Source organism: Lepisosteus oculatus, chromosome 15 (assembly GCF_040954835.1).
Source record: "Lepisosteus oculatus isolate fLepOcu1 chromosome 15, fLepOcu1.hap2, whole genome shotgun sequence".
NCBI classification, from domain to species: domain Eukaryota; kingdom Metazoa; phylum Chordata; class Actinopteri; order Semionotiformes; family Lepisosteidae; genus Lepisosteus; species Lepisosteus oculatus.
In genome coordinates this window covers 29,206,106-29,223,458 of record NC_090710.1, presented here as the reverse complement: position 1 = coordinate 29,223,458, position 17,353 = coordinate 29,206,106, and the positions used below count along the sequence as shown (strand labels likewise).

Genomic DNA, 17,353 nt, shown 5'->3' with positions numbered 1-17,353 from the left:
GGTTTTCTCATTTACAGCATTAGTAAATGAAGTAGTCCTGTGACATTTTGAAGTTTGCTAAGAACTCAGGATTGGTATTTCAATGAGCTAAGTTATGCATTATCAACACAGATACTTAGTTACCCAGCTGTACCGTCTGTTCAGCATGTTATTATAAGTATGGAAATATATATATAGGTTTCACACTTTACAAACTATTATTCAAAGGAACAAGTAAACGTTTATTCCATGCTGAAAAGAGAAGAAAAGAAACAATGTTTTAGCTGTGGTACAGGTGTGTTTCTTTTCTTCTCTTTTCAGCATGGAATAAACCTTTACTTGTCCCTTTGCAGACTACGCATGCAGACACAGCGACCTACTCGATCAATATTATTCAGTAATATTTTTTCTTTTTAATTTCTTTTGATTTTCATCAGAGTTTTTTGCAGGGGTTGAAGGGCCCTATCACTATGATCTTCCTCTCTCTCAGTGGTTGTTCTTGCTATCCAGCATGAGGCACACTGTGAGCCCCACACTGCCTTCGCTCTCACACCACACTGCTGGCTTCCAGGTCCAAAGGACCCCCCTGTCCCTGGTGGCAATTGTGTGCTTCTGCTTTTTGGAAACCCAATCACAGGGAGAGCTGGTGTCCGAACCACCTGAAACACCCCATTAAAAATGGAAGGATCTTAAGAAGGATTTGGGATTAAATTAAGCAGACACTTGTCAAGGTCTCCAAGAACTTTACAAACCCTCACCCTCACCTATTCCAGTTATTTTAATCTTTCTGTGTCCATGCACCCATCTTAATTAGAAAGACACCCGATGAAAGTGTTCCTGACGAGGATCATGGCAACCAGGAATGTTTTGAGGAACGGCAGGAGAACCCTCTGGATGGAATGCCAGTCCACCCTTGGGGACAGACACGTACAAGGACAATTCAGAGACACCTTTTAATGAGTGTTTGGCAGGTGGGAGAAAACCAGGGCACATGATGAATACCCAAGAAACCCTCAGAGGACATGGAAACTCAACATAGAAGTCAGAATCAAGCTAAGGACCCAAAAGCTGAGAAACAGCAGGTTAACCACCATTGCAGCCACTATAATGTCTTGATTTTAAAATAAAACAATCTTGAGACATAGTGCCTGTTCCATCATGTGAGTGTCAGTTAATTAACACTTGCTAAAAATACACATTTAATTACCTTATTTTTGCTGTGTAACTGTGAAAGAGTTACATGAATTTTAACACTATATTAAACAAGCTATTGTGACAAACTATCAGATCAAGAGCCCGTGGAAATCACTTAATAATTTTTAACTTATTGTAAGAATCTTGAAAGATGAATTATTTCACAAGGAATTTAAAAGGAAATGTTGGCTTATGGTTTACACATTCTTTTCTCTTTCTCAGAATTATACTAAATAGTAACTGCACATACAGTAATATTCCACTTACAATGAAAATACCAGTCTACCAGCCAACTTAATTGAAAAAGTGATGTTTTAATGGTGTTTACTGTATGTACTAAATCACAGTTTAAAATCTGATAACACAGGAAAGAAAAATGAAAGAAAATGTTTCTAGGAGACAGGCAGTTAACAAAACATTTAAGGTTTTACATTCTAATTAAGGCACACCGAAGACAACACATACAGAGATTTAAAGAGATCACATGGTACTTCCCAAAACTACCCCCCAAAAAAGAAAAACTTGGCTGAAAAAGACTGGTAAAGAATAAAAGCAAAATAACTAACCTGAAATATTGCATAATTTTATTTTGCTCACACATTTGGCATTGTTTGCACCAATCAGACAGCTATCAAAATTAAATTTCCTTTCTTTGTACAAAACATTAGGCAAATTACTTCCATACTGCTGTTCTCTTACACTCGTGTAGTTTGTCGTCAGCTTTTAGACTCCGCTGTGCTAAAGTTAAACTTGTTTATCTTCATTCCGGAGCCCAAAGTAACACCAGCAGAAGAAAACCACATACAACATGAAGGACGGGACACAGACTATAGCCAGGCGTGGCAACATTCCGTCACACAGCTCTCCAAACAGGCACAGGCAGTTAGTCTTTCACATTGCACAGCTTGCTGTAATCAAAGGCTTAATAAAAGTATAATCTTGTACACAGAATTATAAAAATAGTTCTAAACGATTTGTATAGTTTTTCTTGGCCTAGGTCTTCTCCAGCCATGTTGCTGCTTGACTCTCACTCCTGTCACGTAAAAGATTGCTGTTCCAAAAGGTCTTTGGGAATATCGGGGGACAGCAGTTTTACAAGGGAGGCAGAGGAGCCTGGGAAATTTTCCGTCTCCCTCCGATCAGTGGACCCAGTTCTTCGGATTCCGCAGCACATCCAGCATTTCTGCTTCCCTGGTGCCCTTACGAGGCTCATGCATATACTCCCACCTGTGGGGAAAGAAAGAAGAGCAATGTTCAGCAGACAGTCACAGACGAGTATAAACCCTCAGGATACAACGAGATTGTTAAAGGATTCCAACAAACCCCGATAAATATTATAAATTAATCTCTTTCTTTCCTTTTTGTTTTAGTCTAAAACGGGCAATTGCTTTTGTTCTGCCAGCCTGATTTGGTGTAGCCACTATTTGCTTTTCATGGGACAGCGCACAGGGCAGAGCGAAGTAGCAGACAGGTGCTGCTGTGCTGCAGAGAGCTGGAAGAGCCCTGATTGATTCATGCCAGCCTGCCCTGAGCAGTATCCCACTGCATGGGCCCTCCCGGTCACAGAGATCACGAAGCTCAACCTGCCCTCGGACAAGGTGACCAGTCCGCGCCACAGGGAAGCTCCGCTTTCTCAACAGAACGCATTCTCTCTTACCAGTAAGACCAATCAACTACAGCCATGGAACAAGCTGGATGTTCCACACGGCCCCCTCTCCTTCAGAACCTTATGCTCTTGTACAGACAAGAAGGCCCTGGGCATTTATTTTGTTGTGATTAACACACTTCTGGGCCACCAAAATTGTACAAAATGATTAAGCACTTAATGCATTGCTGTGCAGACTTAATCAAGTCTAGCTGAGAATCTTACAATTGTCCTGTCTCTTCCTTACTCTTTCATCTTAATTTAAAAGCCTTTCACATAACAATAGTAGTAAGACTAACTGCAGTAATTACATTCACAAGATCTCAACCACAGTATTTCAGTTCCGGTCACGTCAACCCTACATTCACAGCTGAACTGACACACTATCAATATGATACGCAGGCAAGTGCCTGCATACAGTATAGCTTCTCCTCACCTGGCAGTCAGCGGCAGAGACATGAGGATGCTCTCTATTCTGGAGCCAGGGGTTGCTAGACCAAACTTGACTCCTCTGTCATAGACAAGGTTAAACTCCACATACCTGCAAAAAATAATCCAATTTGGTTATCATTCATTCAGAAGAAAGCTAGAATGACAAATGGGCATGATGCCCATAATAACTCATTTGGTAGTTAACAGCTAATCAGTTCAATTAGTCTCACCCTGCCTTTTCCAGAAGCCCTGCAATGTTGTGTGGTTAAACAAGATGGTTGGATGGGCTTATTCCACACACCCAAAACCTTTACATTTGTTTTTTTCTACAACGCCACCTTTGCAGCAGAATGACTTGGGGCACTTCAGTGCAGGCAGGGCCATGTAGACGTCCAGACGCCAGCAGAAAACACACAGGTGTGGTCACTTGTTCATGTGGAAAAGGGTTCGAGGGAAATTGTTTTTTTTTTTTAATTTACACTTTAGAGGAAAAAAGTGAGAAGGTGAAGCACTGATTAAAGGACATTTCTTTCCCAAGAAGGATTTGCATGTTAGACAAGAAAGAGTTGTCAGATGTTGCTTTTACTTTCCTATTACTGATGAATTATGCAAAGCAGACATGTCAAGTGTAATATTTCAATTATTCCAAATGCTGTGAAAATACTATGAGTTTCAGGGAACATCTTGTTTTAAAGTTTACAGTTACTAGGAGAAAATGAAACAACTGAAGTAACGAGAAAAAGGAAGTTTTCCCCCAAAAGGGCCTATCGTGACAATGCTTAGATGTTAGAAAAACAGCTGTCAGATGTTGCTATTACTGCCCTATTACTGTTAAACTATGCAAATTACAAACACGAAGGGAACTATTTCAGCTATTCCAAATAATGTAATGACTTCCCTAGTTGAAGAGTGAGTCATCATAACCTGGCTCACTGCCTCACTACCAGCTGCCTTGCTTGGCGTTATGGGTCTTCGGATGAGAGTTTCACATCCAGCCAGGAGAAAGTTACTCCAGATGCAAGAGAACGATGCCACGTGTGCAAATACCAAGCAGAACCAACGGAACAGAAGCGTCTCACGTAATGGGACCCAACAGAAGTGAAGACTGCAGGGCTCAGAACTGCAAAAGCGCACGAGAGGCTGGAGCAGCTGTGTCCTCGGCCTGCTGCTCTCCTCCCCCGGCCTCTCACCTGCCTCGGCGCACCTGCTGCCAGCCCTTCTCCTCCGGGGTGAAGGTATCGCCCAGGTGCTTCCGCACGATGGGCAGGTAGCAGGGCACCACGGTCTTCGCACAGCTCCTCACGAAGGCAAACACCTCCTCCTGGGAGGGGGAGTCCAGGTCATCAAAGAAGATCCCCCCGATCCCTCTCGTCTCCCCCCGGTGCTTGATGAAGAAGTATTCGTCACACCTGCAGCACAAGGCAAAGGAATGTCCAAAAACCAGCTCTGAAGCCTCATTCATCATTAAAGCTGTAATATCTGACAGCAGTTACACAATGAGGCTGGATGAATGTGGAAATAGATCACTGTGAAGGTGCGTCCAGGAACGTGTTGTTTTGAGTAAACCCTAGTTTCATCGGAATAATACATTGTGAAAAGGGAGATAAGATTACTTTTCAGGGAACAGATCACATAATTCATACTTCTACAACCTTCTCCACCTTCTATAACCTGTCACATCAAGACATGCGATTCATTTACTGAAGTCGCAGGACAGCCGACTGTCCTCTATCAAACCATGACAGTAGTTATTATGTTGTAGGTAGCCTTCTCCATTGAAAGAGGAAAGGTTTTACGATTCATTTTTTTAAAAATGCCTCTAATAAAATGGCTTTGAAATATTAAGAAAAAAAATATTTTATCTATTACAAATAAGAAAATGATTCATATTTATCTTATTTTTAGAGTTTTAAATTCGAATAGAATCAATGAGAAGTCTCACTTTTTTATTGATATACCATCAATAAAACTACTAAATGAGATGGAATACAGTACTTAAGAACACTTTCACCCTTTATATTCCACTTCAGTGAAGGCAGTTTTGCCATTATGGACAATTAAGTCCCTCTTGATCTCTGCAGGCTCATGACACAACTGGACACATTTTCACTAGAAATGCACTGACCTTCAGTCTGAATATGATTCTAAGCTTTCTTTAACCACTAGTTGTTCTTGGCTGTAACAGATAGAATGACACTCCACACCATCCAAGACACAATAATCGATCAGCTACTTTCTGGCTGAAGCTTTCTACCCAAAAAACTGTATAGACAGAACATAAAGGTTATCTTATAAAAAACTCTAACTTTCCACTTTATCAGTCAGATACAGGCTTCAGGGTCACACCCAAAGAGCCCAGCCAGCCCACACTGTGCCATCACCTCGTATCAGTCTAACAGTCTGCTGGTGAAAAGCCTCAACAGAATTAAGAGAGCACACTTAACCACCCTCGATCTCTAGGAACTGCGCCACAAATGTACACACCTATATGCTTTAAACAGCCCAGAGTGAACTCAAATTAATTTAAGGTCTACAACACACTGCACATGGGAACTGCTATTGTACTGACTGATAAGGTTCAATGAGTGGGGAAGGTTCAACAGTTCTGATATCCAGCTCCCCCCTCCAGTGTTCACTGCCCTGAGCTCAGCATTGCAACATCACCATTATTTTGCAACCTCTGCCTCAATTGAGTATGGGGCTACATGGAATAGTTAACTCAATCTTAACATGAGGAGCCACATCATCCCTACACTGAGACTGAGAAATACATATTCAACCCTGAAATCTAACTGACGAAATCTAACCTTTCACGTTAGTATGTTAATGTTTCAGTCTTTCAAAATACTTTTCCTTCCTGTAAAGAAATGCTTATATGTAATTGCTTTAAATAGAAAATGACAGGTCCTTCCCTGAAAACATAAATAAACCATTAATCAAAACATAAATAAATGTTAGAAAAGGTTGCAACATATTCAATGTTTCAGCCAATAAGTTATATTTTAATCTCTCACGTAGGGACACAAAACTATTCAATCCCCTTTGATTTTCATTACAATGAACAAATACACCTTCATTTGTATCACAGCTCCTTCACTAAACTAATAATATGTAGTTTATTTAACTTATATATGTAGTTTATTTGTGTATTGCATATCTGAAATACTATGTATACAGGACTAAATCACATTTGTCTTTTAGTTCACTCAAGATTGACAGGTCAAAAAACAGTCTGTGCCAAAAATGAATTGTTTGATTTGATCATTTAATGCAATTTCAAGGGACCATTAAGTTTGATGTGGTCTAATACATGTTTCAGAAATAAGGATACAAAAATCTCCAACTACTTAAAACAATAGCACAAAAAAGTTTAGGTTTGTCCTACTTAGTGCCAGTTTTCTGGTAAATGCTCACTCACTCATTGATGTTTTGGAAACAAAAGCATTTCTAAAATGCTTTGGACCTCATGAGAAGACAAGACTACACAAAGGAAAAAAGTATTCACATCTAGCTTTGTATACCATTTCTTGAAGTCTGGATAGTGCTTTGAGTTGTGTTTGTCACAGGCCTCCTTCAGGGTGTTGTGAAAATGTACTGCATCTTCCTTGTCAAGATACACAGGCGTCAGGTCAGTGCCGCCTCCAAACCACCACTGCTTCGTGCCTGAGAGATAAAGCAGCAGCACAATAATCAACAACTGTTCAGGAGAGCGTGAATCCGGAGCTTCCCCCAAACTTAATACTTTAATACGAGAAATACATCCTGATGTAACACATGTTGACTTCATTTCACTTCTTAAGATCAAAAAATATTCAAATATTAAAATTAGTTTTTGTAATTGCTGGCATTTTTATGAAGGCTTTCATCACAAAGTACAGAGAGTGGAATTTAGCCAGGGCACCAGGATTAGTCTTCTAAACAGGAATGATGGATCTTTCATTGTCATTTAGTTGGGACCTTAGACTGAAAGCTTTAGGGCTTCTGGAAGTTAAAATTAACTGAATATCGGTCACTCAAAACAGTCAGAATTGAATATAATTTCATTCCACTTACATCCACTAACTCCTAAAGTATTTTTCGATTGTAGTTATACACAAAACACAGTTTTACATTCTTTTCAGTTTCAACTTAACCTAAAAAGAGAAATACGCAGTAACTCCCACATCTTATTCTGCTTTGCTTGAGAATAAACTGTTTTTTTCTTATTTGAATTGTCAATTTAAGCAGGAATTTGCCAGCCACATTTTGTCAGATTCTTCGTGTGTCAAAGTCTTAATAAACAATATTTAGCTCATTTTTCATTTATACAATTATTAAAATTACTCTGTATTGTAAATACTTTTGAATGTTTTGTTAATGTGGTCATGTTCATAAAACACCTCATGGTAACAATGCTTCCTCTAGAAAAACTGGAAAAAAAATCAAGCATCTTATTTACTACATAATAGGAATTTCATAGACTGTGAAAATTAAGATATTTTGTCTTAATCACTATCTCACCTGCAAACAAGCTGTCAAATTTCATTTTGCACAAATAAGATTGATTATTTCACTTCAAAAGATACCAATGACAGCCTACTGCTTTGGATTACAAGGCTTTTACCTCATGCTGTTCACATGATCGAAGAGCTTAATGACATTCTAACTTCTATTTTATCCCTTTTTTAATAAGGTTAAACTAATTATCTGGACTGAGGGAGGCCAAGAGCCTGAGACATTTTAAACTAGTGGGTTCTCCGATTTTCTCACATACTGAAGACAAACAACAATATGTTCATGTTTTTCGAGTTTCAACAATACTTTATAAATAAATCTAGAGTACTGCGTACCTAGGTCAGCCAATCGCAATAATATCAGTTGCCCATTCTGTATTTCAGGTTACATGACTGCCTTAGGTAGTTAATTATAAATCTTACTGGTGACATACTTGAAATTACTTCATTACATATCTGTTTAAATAGTTACACCCACGTTACCACAGATCTACAGAAAATGCCAACTCCTAGTAGTTCTTGGAAATAGGAAAAAAACGGAAGCAATTCATTCTTTGACGTTTTTGCTTTACTACTGAATGAGTTCAGAAAAAGGGAAATCACATCATTCAGCAGACATACTGTCTGACTGGTCATTAGGTAACAACTACAGCGAAAGAAAATACTTTGTTTTTCTCTCTTACTTTATAAACTTTTTTTTAAAGACTGATAGATTCATGTTTGGGCTGGTTTGCGATTTAGAATTTACTGAACATTACAAGAAAGAAATTTCAAGCACCTGAGTTGCTCTGCCACTAAAGACATTCAGTCACCCACCTGCTCAAATGCTACAGCTGAGAAGTAGTTAGTTCGAGATTAAAAAACGTAACCGTCTGACAATTCCTAGGAGGTCCCAAATGTCTGATTGAGCCCTACAGAGGAGATTATCTCATCTAACTCTCTTGAGTTTTCGGTAATCTCATTATTTCCTTACATATAATTTCCTCAAACACTTTAGATTTATGTGCAAGATATCATTGGCAATTGTTTTACATTACTGTTGGAAAACATGAACATAGTGCTGTTTGACTTCAGTATGTGAGGAAATAAGAAATTTCTACATGATTGCATGCAACCTATCTCTACCTCAAGTAGACATGTTGCTGGGCAGCCAAGTCTTAAAACTGGCAAACCCAGACTGGAGGGACATATAATAAAGAAAAACATTTCACTATAACCACAGATTTGAATGAATATTAAATAGGCTAAATAGAGCACCTTAACAAAAAAACAAGATCTGGGATAGAATGCTAGACAGCAGTATAGAAACACTCTAGAGACAGAGCAATAAATCAGGGTTCACACTCATCGGGAGAATATTAGAGAAAATTGCTTCAGCTCTCAGTGACCCACTTTCACTGTAAAAAAGCTGAACTCAAAAGTAAGGGGGTCTAATCCAAAACCAGGGCTTGACCAGTTAAGTCTCATTGTGAAACCTCAGGCGGTGTAACATACACAAGCAGTGTAATCCATCTACTGGTTCAGAGGCGACACTACAGTACCAAGATTCAACAAAGTGCAAAAGCAAAACTTGTTACAGGTCCTGAGGCGAAACTAGCAATTTTCAAAACAGTATCAGCTTTATTTATGGGTTGTAATTTAAAAAAAGTCAAAAACCACACTCAAAATGCAATTTAGAGCTTTCTGGCAAGAGGAGGCACCCAAATTAATAATGTAACATGCCACTGTTTGTGCATGAATAAGGTTATACTGCTATTTCCTTAGATACGCGATTCCATGGGTTTTTCCTCGGCGGAACCAGGCATCCATAAGAAGCAAGTAATAGGTTTATTCCATGCTGAGAAAAAGAAGAAAGAAAACACATTCCATAAGAATCAGCGCCTTTATATAGCGCCGTTAAAGGCGGCTTCTCAAAACGCTTTACAGGATAAAAACAACAATAACAACGACAACAACAATATTGTATTTCATTGCACTTTGACAGATCGTCCTTAAATCAACTGTTGATTTAGTTTGACAGTAACCCTAACACTAACTCTATTTTATTTTTTCAAAGAAATGTTTGTTAAAAAAAAAACGTCATGGCTCCGGATGGATTCGAACACCCAACGTATGATGTATAAGTCGGGAACCTAGCCCACAGCTCCACTGGCAAGGTCACATGATGAGTGTTGAAATAGCCCTACAGAAACGGTATCAACAGACATTGTACAGCGTGTACTATTCTTGTGTTGCGGTACATGAATATAATTAAATCGTTATTAATTTCTTTAGATATGCGATTCCATATTATATTCTCTTTTAATCAAATTCTAAAAGTATGCTTGTTGACTCCGGTATCACGTTAATTAAAGACTTCGATGCTTAAAATGTTTAGGGAGAAATGGAATACTGGTGTGTATTTTTTCTTTAAAGTACCGAGACCAGCCATATACTGTATGTTTAAGTTCCAAAATAAATATCGTTTATGGCCTTCACACGCGTTACAGTATGCTCCTATTCTTTTTATGCTCAGCTATTAAGATTTCCCTTCAGTGGTAAAATTCCATATAAATATTCAATACTAAAACGGGCACAGTAAAGAGATTAAATATACATATACATACTGTATACAGTACAGTTTGCATACAGTAATATGTTTATGTTCCTAAATCAATCTCTTTTATGAGCATGTGAAAGGCATGGTGAATCGGAGATTCTCAAAAATTACTGTACTTTGCATGATTGGAAACAAATGCGTGATTGCGAAATGCTGTGGTGTTACTTTTACAAAGACAGTTGTAGTGGCGAGACTTATTAATAAGGCAGAATTAAGTGTTTCTGAGCTTTCCCAAATTAGGCCTCATTTCTCTGTTCATCTCTGTGGTGCAGCCACAGAGAAACTATTCATGCAGGCTGATTTAAGGTTCCTTTGATAAGGACAGCTCCCAAAGGGGGATGCACTTAGCTAAGCCTGGCTATCATGATCAATGGTCATCCATTGGCGCCTATCTATCTAGGGAGTGCCAGATGGACATCTGGACTGCATTCCTAAGTGTCAGGAGTAAGTGACTCATATCTCACCTTGATCAACCAATCAGGGACTGGTAGGGCCAAGTAACCCACGTGGGACTCTGATGCCCATGGAACTTTCAGCCAATCAACGAGCTGAAGTTCCTCCAAGTAAAAACAGGCAACACAGAGATTCAGGGATTCAGTAGAATTCTGTGGACTTTTCTAAAGGGAATTCAAAGGAGAATTCCAGGGCAGGACGGCCCAGGAGCAGAAGGCTCCCAAGGGCAGGACATTCTCGCAGCGCGCCTCCTGACCATCCTGAGACTCAGCCCGGACAACCACGGAACGGCCAGTGTGTCCGAGTGCCTTTGTTCTAAGAGTCTAGAGTGGAGGTTGCCAGAGAGTAACCAGCAGCGGGCCTCGTGAACAGGTCAGAACTGTGGACAGCTGAATCACTATTCAGAACTAACTCTTCATCAGAAACGAACCGGTCCTCTTCCTGACTTGCTGGGACCCACAGTCATCTTTTCTCCTGTGCACAAACTTTGCTAGTTAAAGCCAACACTAACTAGCCGGCTAGTGAGCATCAGCAGCGCACCGTCGCAAACCGCACAGCACAGCCTGGCACGGAGCCAGAGAGCGCGGATTGGACAGCAACAGCCTGCAACTGTTTCTTTGTGCCCGCAGGAGATCTGAATCCCCAGAAATTGGATGAGTATTCAACTTCAATGCATTACAGCTCGAGAATTCAATTGTTATCCCAACCAGTTGATATCAATTTAATTCCTAAGAGTTATGTACTTGTTTTGAGTATCTAATGTAGAAGTTATAACCAAGTTCATTTATGAAACGGTCTTAATGAATGATATACTGAACGTATGTCCTCTTGATATGTGTAACACTTTGTAACTGACTGAATATATATCTTTTGTATTCTGATAACCCTCTCGATAAGATCTGTTAGTTTATATGCATATTCTATGTATTAATAAATGTATCCTCGTGTATTAGTACCTGTGTGTGTGCGTTGTTTGAGTTATGTCGCATGGTTGGATTCTAAAGCCATCAAAAGAATCAACTTTGTGATTTACTGCTACAATTAATAATTGTCTCAGTAAATGCCCAAACCCTACAGAACTGGTGCCTTCAGAGAGCCACTACATTTACATTTTGGCTATGGCAACATTACATTTATGGCGTCCCTGAGTGGCTATGATTACATATTTGGCGTCCCTGAACGGCTATGAATGATTACACGGTCAATGAAAAAAAGAATGTGGACCAGGGCAATAATTTGAGTTTACAGCTTGTCCAAGGTCATTCATTATTAATACTATTAGTAATTTCTTCATTATTAATAATAATAATAATAATAATAATAATGTTTCTTTATTAGCCCTATACAATTTCTTGCATTAGGAATTCGTCTTTTCGTTAAAGACTTTGATGGCGACAGCTCAAACATGAGAGGTTGAGCTTTATTAGCTCCACCTTGCGGAAATTCCGGTTACTATTATTTTACTTGCGGTACCACGTGGTATTATGAGGTACTATACGAGAATTTACGGTAACTCGCGGTAGGCTGCGTCAAGCGCACTGCTAAATAATGCGGTATCGCCTGCTCGTTTTGAATGGCTGCATCTGTATAATGCTTTTTCAATGACTACATGATGTGGTACAATACTCATTCTCTTCTAAAGCCAAAAATGACCAGAACACGTTCACGAAGAACTATTCAGTATAGAAAGGAAATCTAGAAACACAGAACAGAAAGCAGCAACGGCCAAAAGGATGCTGAATATCAGAAAGGCAGTTTGGCCAAACAATGGCTTTCATGCAGCGTGATCCATTGTCTTCTTCCTATCAAAATAATACACCGATTAAACTGAAAACAGTGACTTGGAAACTGGTAAATTGCACTGGGGCACTGCCAGTTCACAGACAGAAGGTTTCTGATGGCTCACTCCAACACCTGGTAAAGTTGGAACAAAACCATACCCATACTGCATCGTGCTGACCAGATCTGTGGACACTTACCATCAGCCTCTTCGATTTCAAAGTATCTGTAGTTGAAGTGCACTGTAGGAATATGGGGGTTTTTAGGATGGATAACTGAGCTGACACCCATGGCGCAGAATGGCAGCTTTCCTGAAATGTGAAATTAAATACAGCTGATCACGGTCTTTGCAAAAAACATGACATATGTTAATGAGCAGTTTTGGGTTGCAAACAGCATTACACATTCTTTGAGAAGTTTAACGAAAAGTGCAGTCTTGGTGCCAGAAATAAGCCGACAACTAAACCATCAAACATTTAAGATGGGTGTCTGCCAAGTGTGTCAACCTATGAAGGTGCTCACTCCAACCTGGTAGCACTGACATGGATGGCCCAAGAGGTAGTGCACAACAGCAGCTCTGCTTGTGTCTCTCCTGATTCCCAGTGAAACAGTGACATCTGACCTGCCTCTCTTCCAGTAGGTGTTGAGTGTCCAGAGCTTACAGGGTTTCACAAATTGAATGGCTGGATGGACAGGTGGGTTAGAGAAGCCTTCCTGCCTGTATCAAAGCCCTGTGTGCTGTTTATTTTCTGTGAATCAGAGGGAAACAGAGGCTGCAGTATCCCCTTTCCAACATTAGGTGGCAGTGAAAGATATCGGGAGTTACGCAACAGCACAAAAGCTCACTGAGGGAATCTGCAAAGAGTATGAAGAAAACCTTGCTTTAAAAAAAAATCGTAAAACACAAGAATTGGAAAAAAAACATTTTTTGTGTGAAAAAACCATCTCAAATTGTCCTGAAAATTGATGGCACATATTTGTCCTGTGGAGGAAGTACTTCAGGCAGAACTTCATATTAATATAGTAATATAGTTTTTCCATATTTAATGAAAAAACTATTTGACAGGTTAGCCTAATGCCTTACAATCCACAAGCCCTACATTCGAGAAACCTACATACCACTACATGCAGTAAAACAGGACAAGACTGGCAAACGCGGACACGGCTACTGCTGATGTTGATGTTGAAGATGGGACTTGACCCTCTACAAGTCATACAAAAAGCTTTAAAATGATACAAAGATTGGATGTGTTGCGTTGTAGCACAGAAAAAACATCTGCTTTCAGCTTTGATCAGCTTTGATAATACAGTATCTTCAAGGAAGCTGACGATGTTCAAGAATTACCACTTTATTACTTTATTTTACTGTGCATTTTTGAAAATCTTCTTTCTCCACAGGACACGCATCCCATTGATTTCATTTTTTTGTTTTCTGGTAAAACTAGGAACACATCTCCATACTTTACACAACAAATTCCTGCAATGGGCACCCTCATTATGAAACTGAATTTTGAGCTCCTCTAAACAGGCAGAATTACAGGAAAGCCTAACAGAAGCATGCGCATACTTGCAGTGGAAGCAAAAGGCTAGTTTCCTTCAAGCTCCCAGAGTGTGCAAGCCTGTCGCCTCGATGACCATGTGCCCGACATTGCGCCATTACCATCTCTCCCTTTGAGGACCTTCCCCCTGCTCCTCATCTGCTTGGCTGCCTCCTCCGTCAGGTGTCCGGACACTACGGACACGTTGACCCCGGCCTTCTCGAACACCCTGCCGTCCTGCAGCACACAGCTCACCCCGCCGCCCCCTGAGGACAGGAAACACCACTGCGTGACTCGTCCACTCTCGTGTCCCGGCGCGGACACGCGTCCAGAACACCCGCCATCTTAAACACGGCACATACCGCATGTGCGCTTGTAAATGCATTTTTGATCTGTTAACCTGATCTCCTTTATTTTATAAACGGAGGTGCATTTCTTTATGCTTCAGCACGACAGGATTCATTTAAAAAACGATTCTGGACAGTAAGGAAAGAGTAGAGTCTTCTGATTCTTCTGCTCTGAAAAGGAATATTACAGGACAGGCGTGATGATGCATGTAACAAATGTGAACACGCATCATGGTATGCCAGACTCGGCACCTAAACAAACTGTATAAATCCAACATCAATATAAAAAGAGGGAGGGAGGAGAAGGGAAAAGGGAAACCAGAGCTGTGAAAGAGAGAACAGAAGAGAAAAGAGAAAGAAAAAGTCTCTCAAATGCCCGAGGCAAACGGCGGGCTCTTAAAGAAAGTTAAAGACGTCTGCCAGGCAGAATTAAAAATGTGCAGTGGGGCCATGGAGGGAAAAACTCCCCCCCCACGGTGGAGAAAGTGCATCACATCCCTTATCCAGCGAGTGGAAGTGGGTACAACGGGTTTGCTCCAATGAAGCAAAATAAAAAAAATCAAACGGCTCGCTAGCAAAGTGGAAAAGGCCAGGGTGCCGAACTGAATATCGGATAAAATGGGATCACGAGGGACCCCAAAGATAGCTATTAAGAGGAGAGGGCTCGAGGGGCACATCTAAAAGTTTTGAAAGAGATCCATAGATAGATTACCAAAATTACTTCAGTGCCGGACAAGACCAGCACATGTGGAGGAGAGTAGCAGGCCACTGCTTGCACTTATCACACCTATGATCAAAGTTCAGGAACTTTTCAGCCAGTTGAACCTTTGGAAAGTGGAAGCGGTGAACTATTTATTTTCACAAAAGATGTACAGCGTTCTCCAAAAAGTTGATTCTTTATTTACGTGAAGACGTCAACATCGCTGCTGTGTGACGGAGGGAACGCGTCCTGTTACACAAGTTTCCGGATGAAGCATTTTAAAATAATGGCTGGCGGGCTCACCTGCACCTAGAGCCGTGAAAAAAAACATACATCAAGGCAACAGCCTCAAAAGCTCTATGTTTATTACTGTGCAACAAGAACAGGACTGCTGTGATGTTTCGATTGTTGATGTCATTCAGACGATACAGCATACTGATGGGTTAATGCTTTCCACTCAGGCATAGTGCATAGTGGATCAGTGACCACAGCCTGGCCATAGATACTGGGTGACACAGGCGGACCTGGGTGCCCAGAGAGGACAGGCTGTGCTCCCACTGCCAGCGGGGAGAAATAGAGACAGAGGCGCACCTCCTACTGCACTGTGACAGATACTCTGGGATTAGAGAAACATTCTTCCCTACATTTACTAATCTTATCCCAGAATTCCCACACAGGTCCCAATCCTACTGGGAGAGGGAGGAGGGAACTCAGTTGAACTGGCAGCCCAGTATGTGATCTCCTGTCACAGCCTGAGGAACAGTGAGCCTGTCTCCCAATAATGCTCCATATGTTAACATATTGTAAATGTCTGTAAATGTCCGTAGATTTTTTGGTTTATGTTAATTGTATTTGTTTTGCTTTGGCAACACTGATTTTGCTAATTGGTCATGGCAATAAAGCATCTTGAATTGAAAACTGTTCGTTATTCTTATTAATATAAAAATTAATATAAAGAAGGTTCTGCGGCGTGTCTAATTCACTAACACGTAACGCGACAAAGTTTTGACCGGACCAGGACGCGCTGTAAATCTGTACGTTACAATGTTACAATGTAACTGGGCGCCCCACAATACTGTACATTCAGATTCCCACCCGCCCACCTAGCGGTGTGCACTTAAGAGGACTGCTAGCGGAAGGCTGTTACGACACGGCATCGCGATGAAAGTCATAGGTTCACTGACATGAGGAACTGCACGTAGTCCCGCGTCAGAGCACCCAGACAGCACCCAGCGATCGGGGAGCCCCCTCCAGCCGGAGAAACACCCGTCTTACCTTCTTTCCTGTGCCACCTGTCCACCTTGAAGGCGCCGCCGTCCACCTCGGCCAGCGCTTTGCAGAACTCGGCTTGCGTTTCCATGATCAGCATTTCCATCCTCGTGGTCATGTCGTCCTTCTTCCTCTGCAGGTCCCTGACGTCCGTCACCGGCGCGGACATGAAACCCTTGCACCTCTCCAGAATGTCGCCCTCCGCCTCGTCGCCCCGGGGCTTGGACCTCATCTCAGCCCGCTGGAAGTGACACACGCCGGCCAGGAGCCCGGCCACCGCCGCGGCGCCGGCGGCCACCAGCACTTTCTTTCCGTAGCCCCTGCCTGCCACACTAGAGGACCATCTCACCGTGCCGTGTCTGAAAGACGACAAACCCTTCGGCGAAACCATGGTTCCGAGAGGGTAATTCGGCACAGCCGGTTTCACATGCGAGGTTGCAGCCCTCTCGCCTTTATATAAACACGCGAAAAGCCTTCCTGCGCAGCGGCCCGTCCTATTCACCCCAAATAAAAGCACGGCAGACATGCTGTCTCTAACGTCCACTAAATTGCAGGGTTGCCAAAAGCCAAACCGCAGAGCAGCATGAACTGTCTGCTATTCCCGCAGCGTACCACTTCTTTTTCAAAACTAGTTGCAACTGCGTTGACCCAGCGATAATTTCAACCACACAGCATCATGGGAAACGGAGTCCGTGGGGCCCTTTCGCCCCTTTGCTGGGGCGCCCTGTTGGGGAAATTAAACTACAAACCCAGAAGCCCGTGCGCCGCGGTCGGGGTGCAGCTGATAAGAAGTGGCCGTATGCAAAGATAAAGGAGAAACTGTCAGAGGCGTCTTACTTTAATGATGGCACAGTGTTCTGTTTAATTATGTCATTCGTTAACTGTTTCGATTCTAGTTTTCGTAGGAGAGAGAATAAGATAGACC

At 41.4% G+C, this 17,353-nt stretch overlaps 1 protein-coding gene across 2 annotated transcripts; it reads right to left on the bottom strand.

Moving 5' to 3' along the window:
* Positions 1-1,467: 1,467 nt before the first annotated feature.
* LOC102694318 (oxygen-dependent coproporphyrinogen-III oxidase, mitochondrial-like) lies at positions 1,468-17,051 on the bottom strand. Of its 2 annotated transcripts, XM_069179268.1 has the most exons (7): positions 16,435-17,051; positions 14,235-14,378; positions 12,775-12,885; positions 6,772-6,913; positions 4,441-4,659; positions 3,255-3,359; positions 1,468-2,400 (listed from the first exon to the last, which is right to left on the bottom strand). In XM_069179268.1, exons 1-7 carry the CDS (start codon positions 16,952-16,954, stop codon positions 2,313-2,315), a joined length of 1,329 nt encoding a protein of 442 aa, XP_069035369.1. In that variant the 5' UTR covers positions 16,955-17,051; the 3' UTR covers positions 1,468-2,312. The 2 variants fall into 2 exon arrangements, with proteins under 2 accessions (XP_069035369.1, XP_015219889.2); XM_015364403.2 differs by lacking the exon at positions 3,255-3,359.
* Positions 17,052-17,353: the final 302 nt, after the last annotated feature.

Coding starts and splice junctions, on each gene's coding strand:
- LOC102694318 (XM_069179268.1), bottom strand. CDS start 16,954: ATGTCTGCCGTGCTTTTATTTGGGGTGAATAGGACGGGCCGCTGCGCA. Junction 12,886..14,234: donor GGTCCTCAAAGGGAGAGATG/GTAATGGCGCAA, acceptor TTCACATTTCAG/GAAAGCTGCCATTCTGCGCC. Junction 4,660..6,771: donor TATCCAGACTTCAAGAAATG/GTATACAAAGCT, acceptor CTTGTGCTGCAG/GTGTGACGAATACTTCTTCA.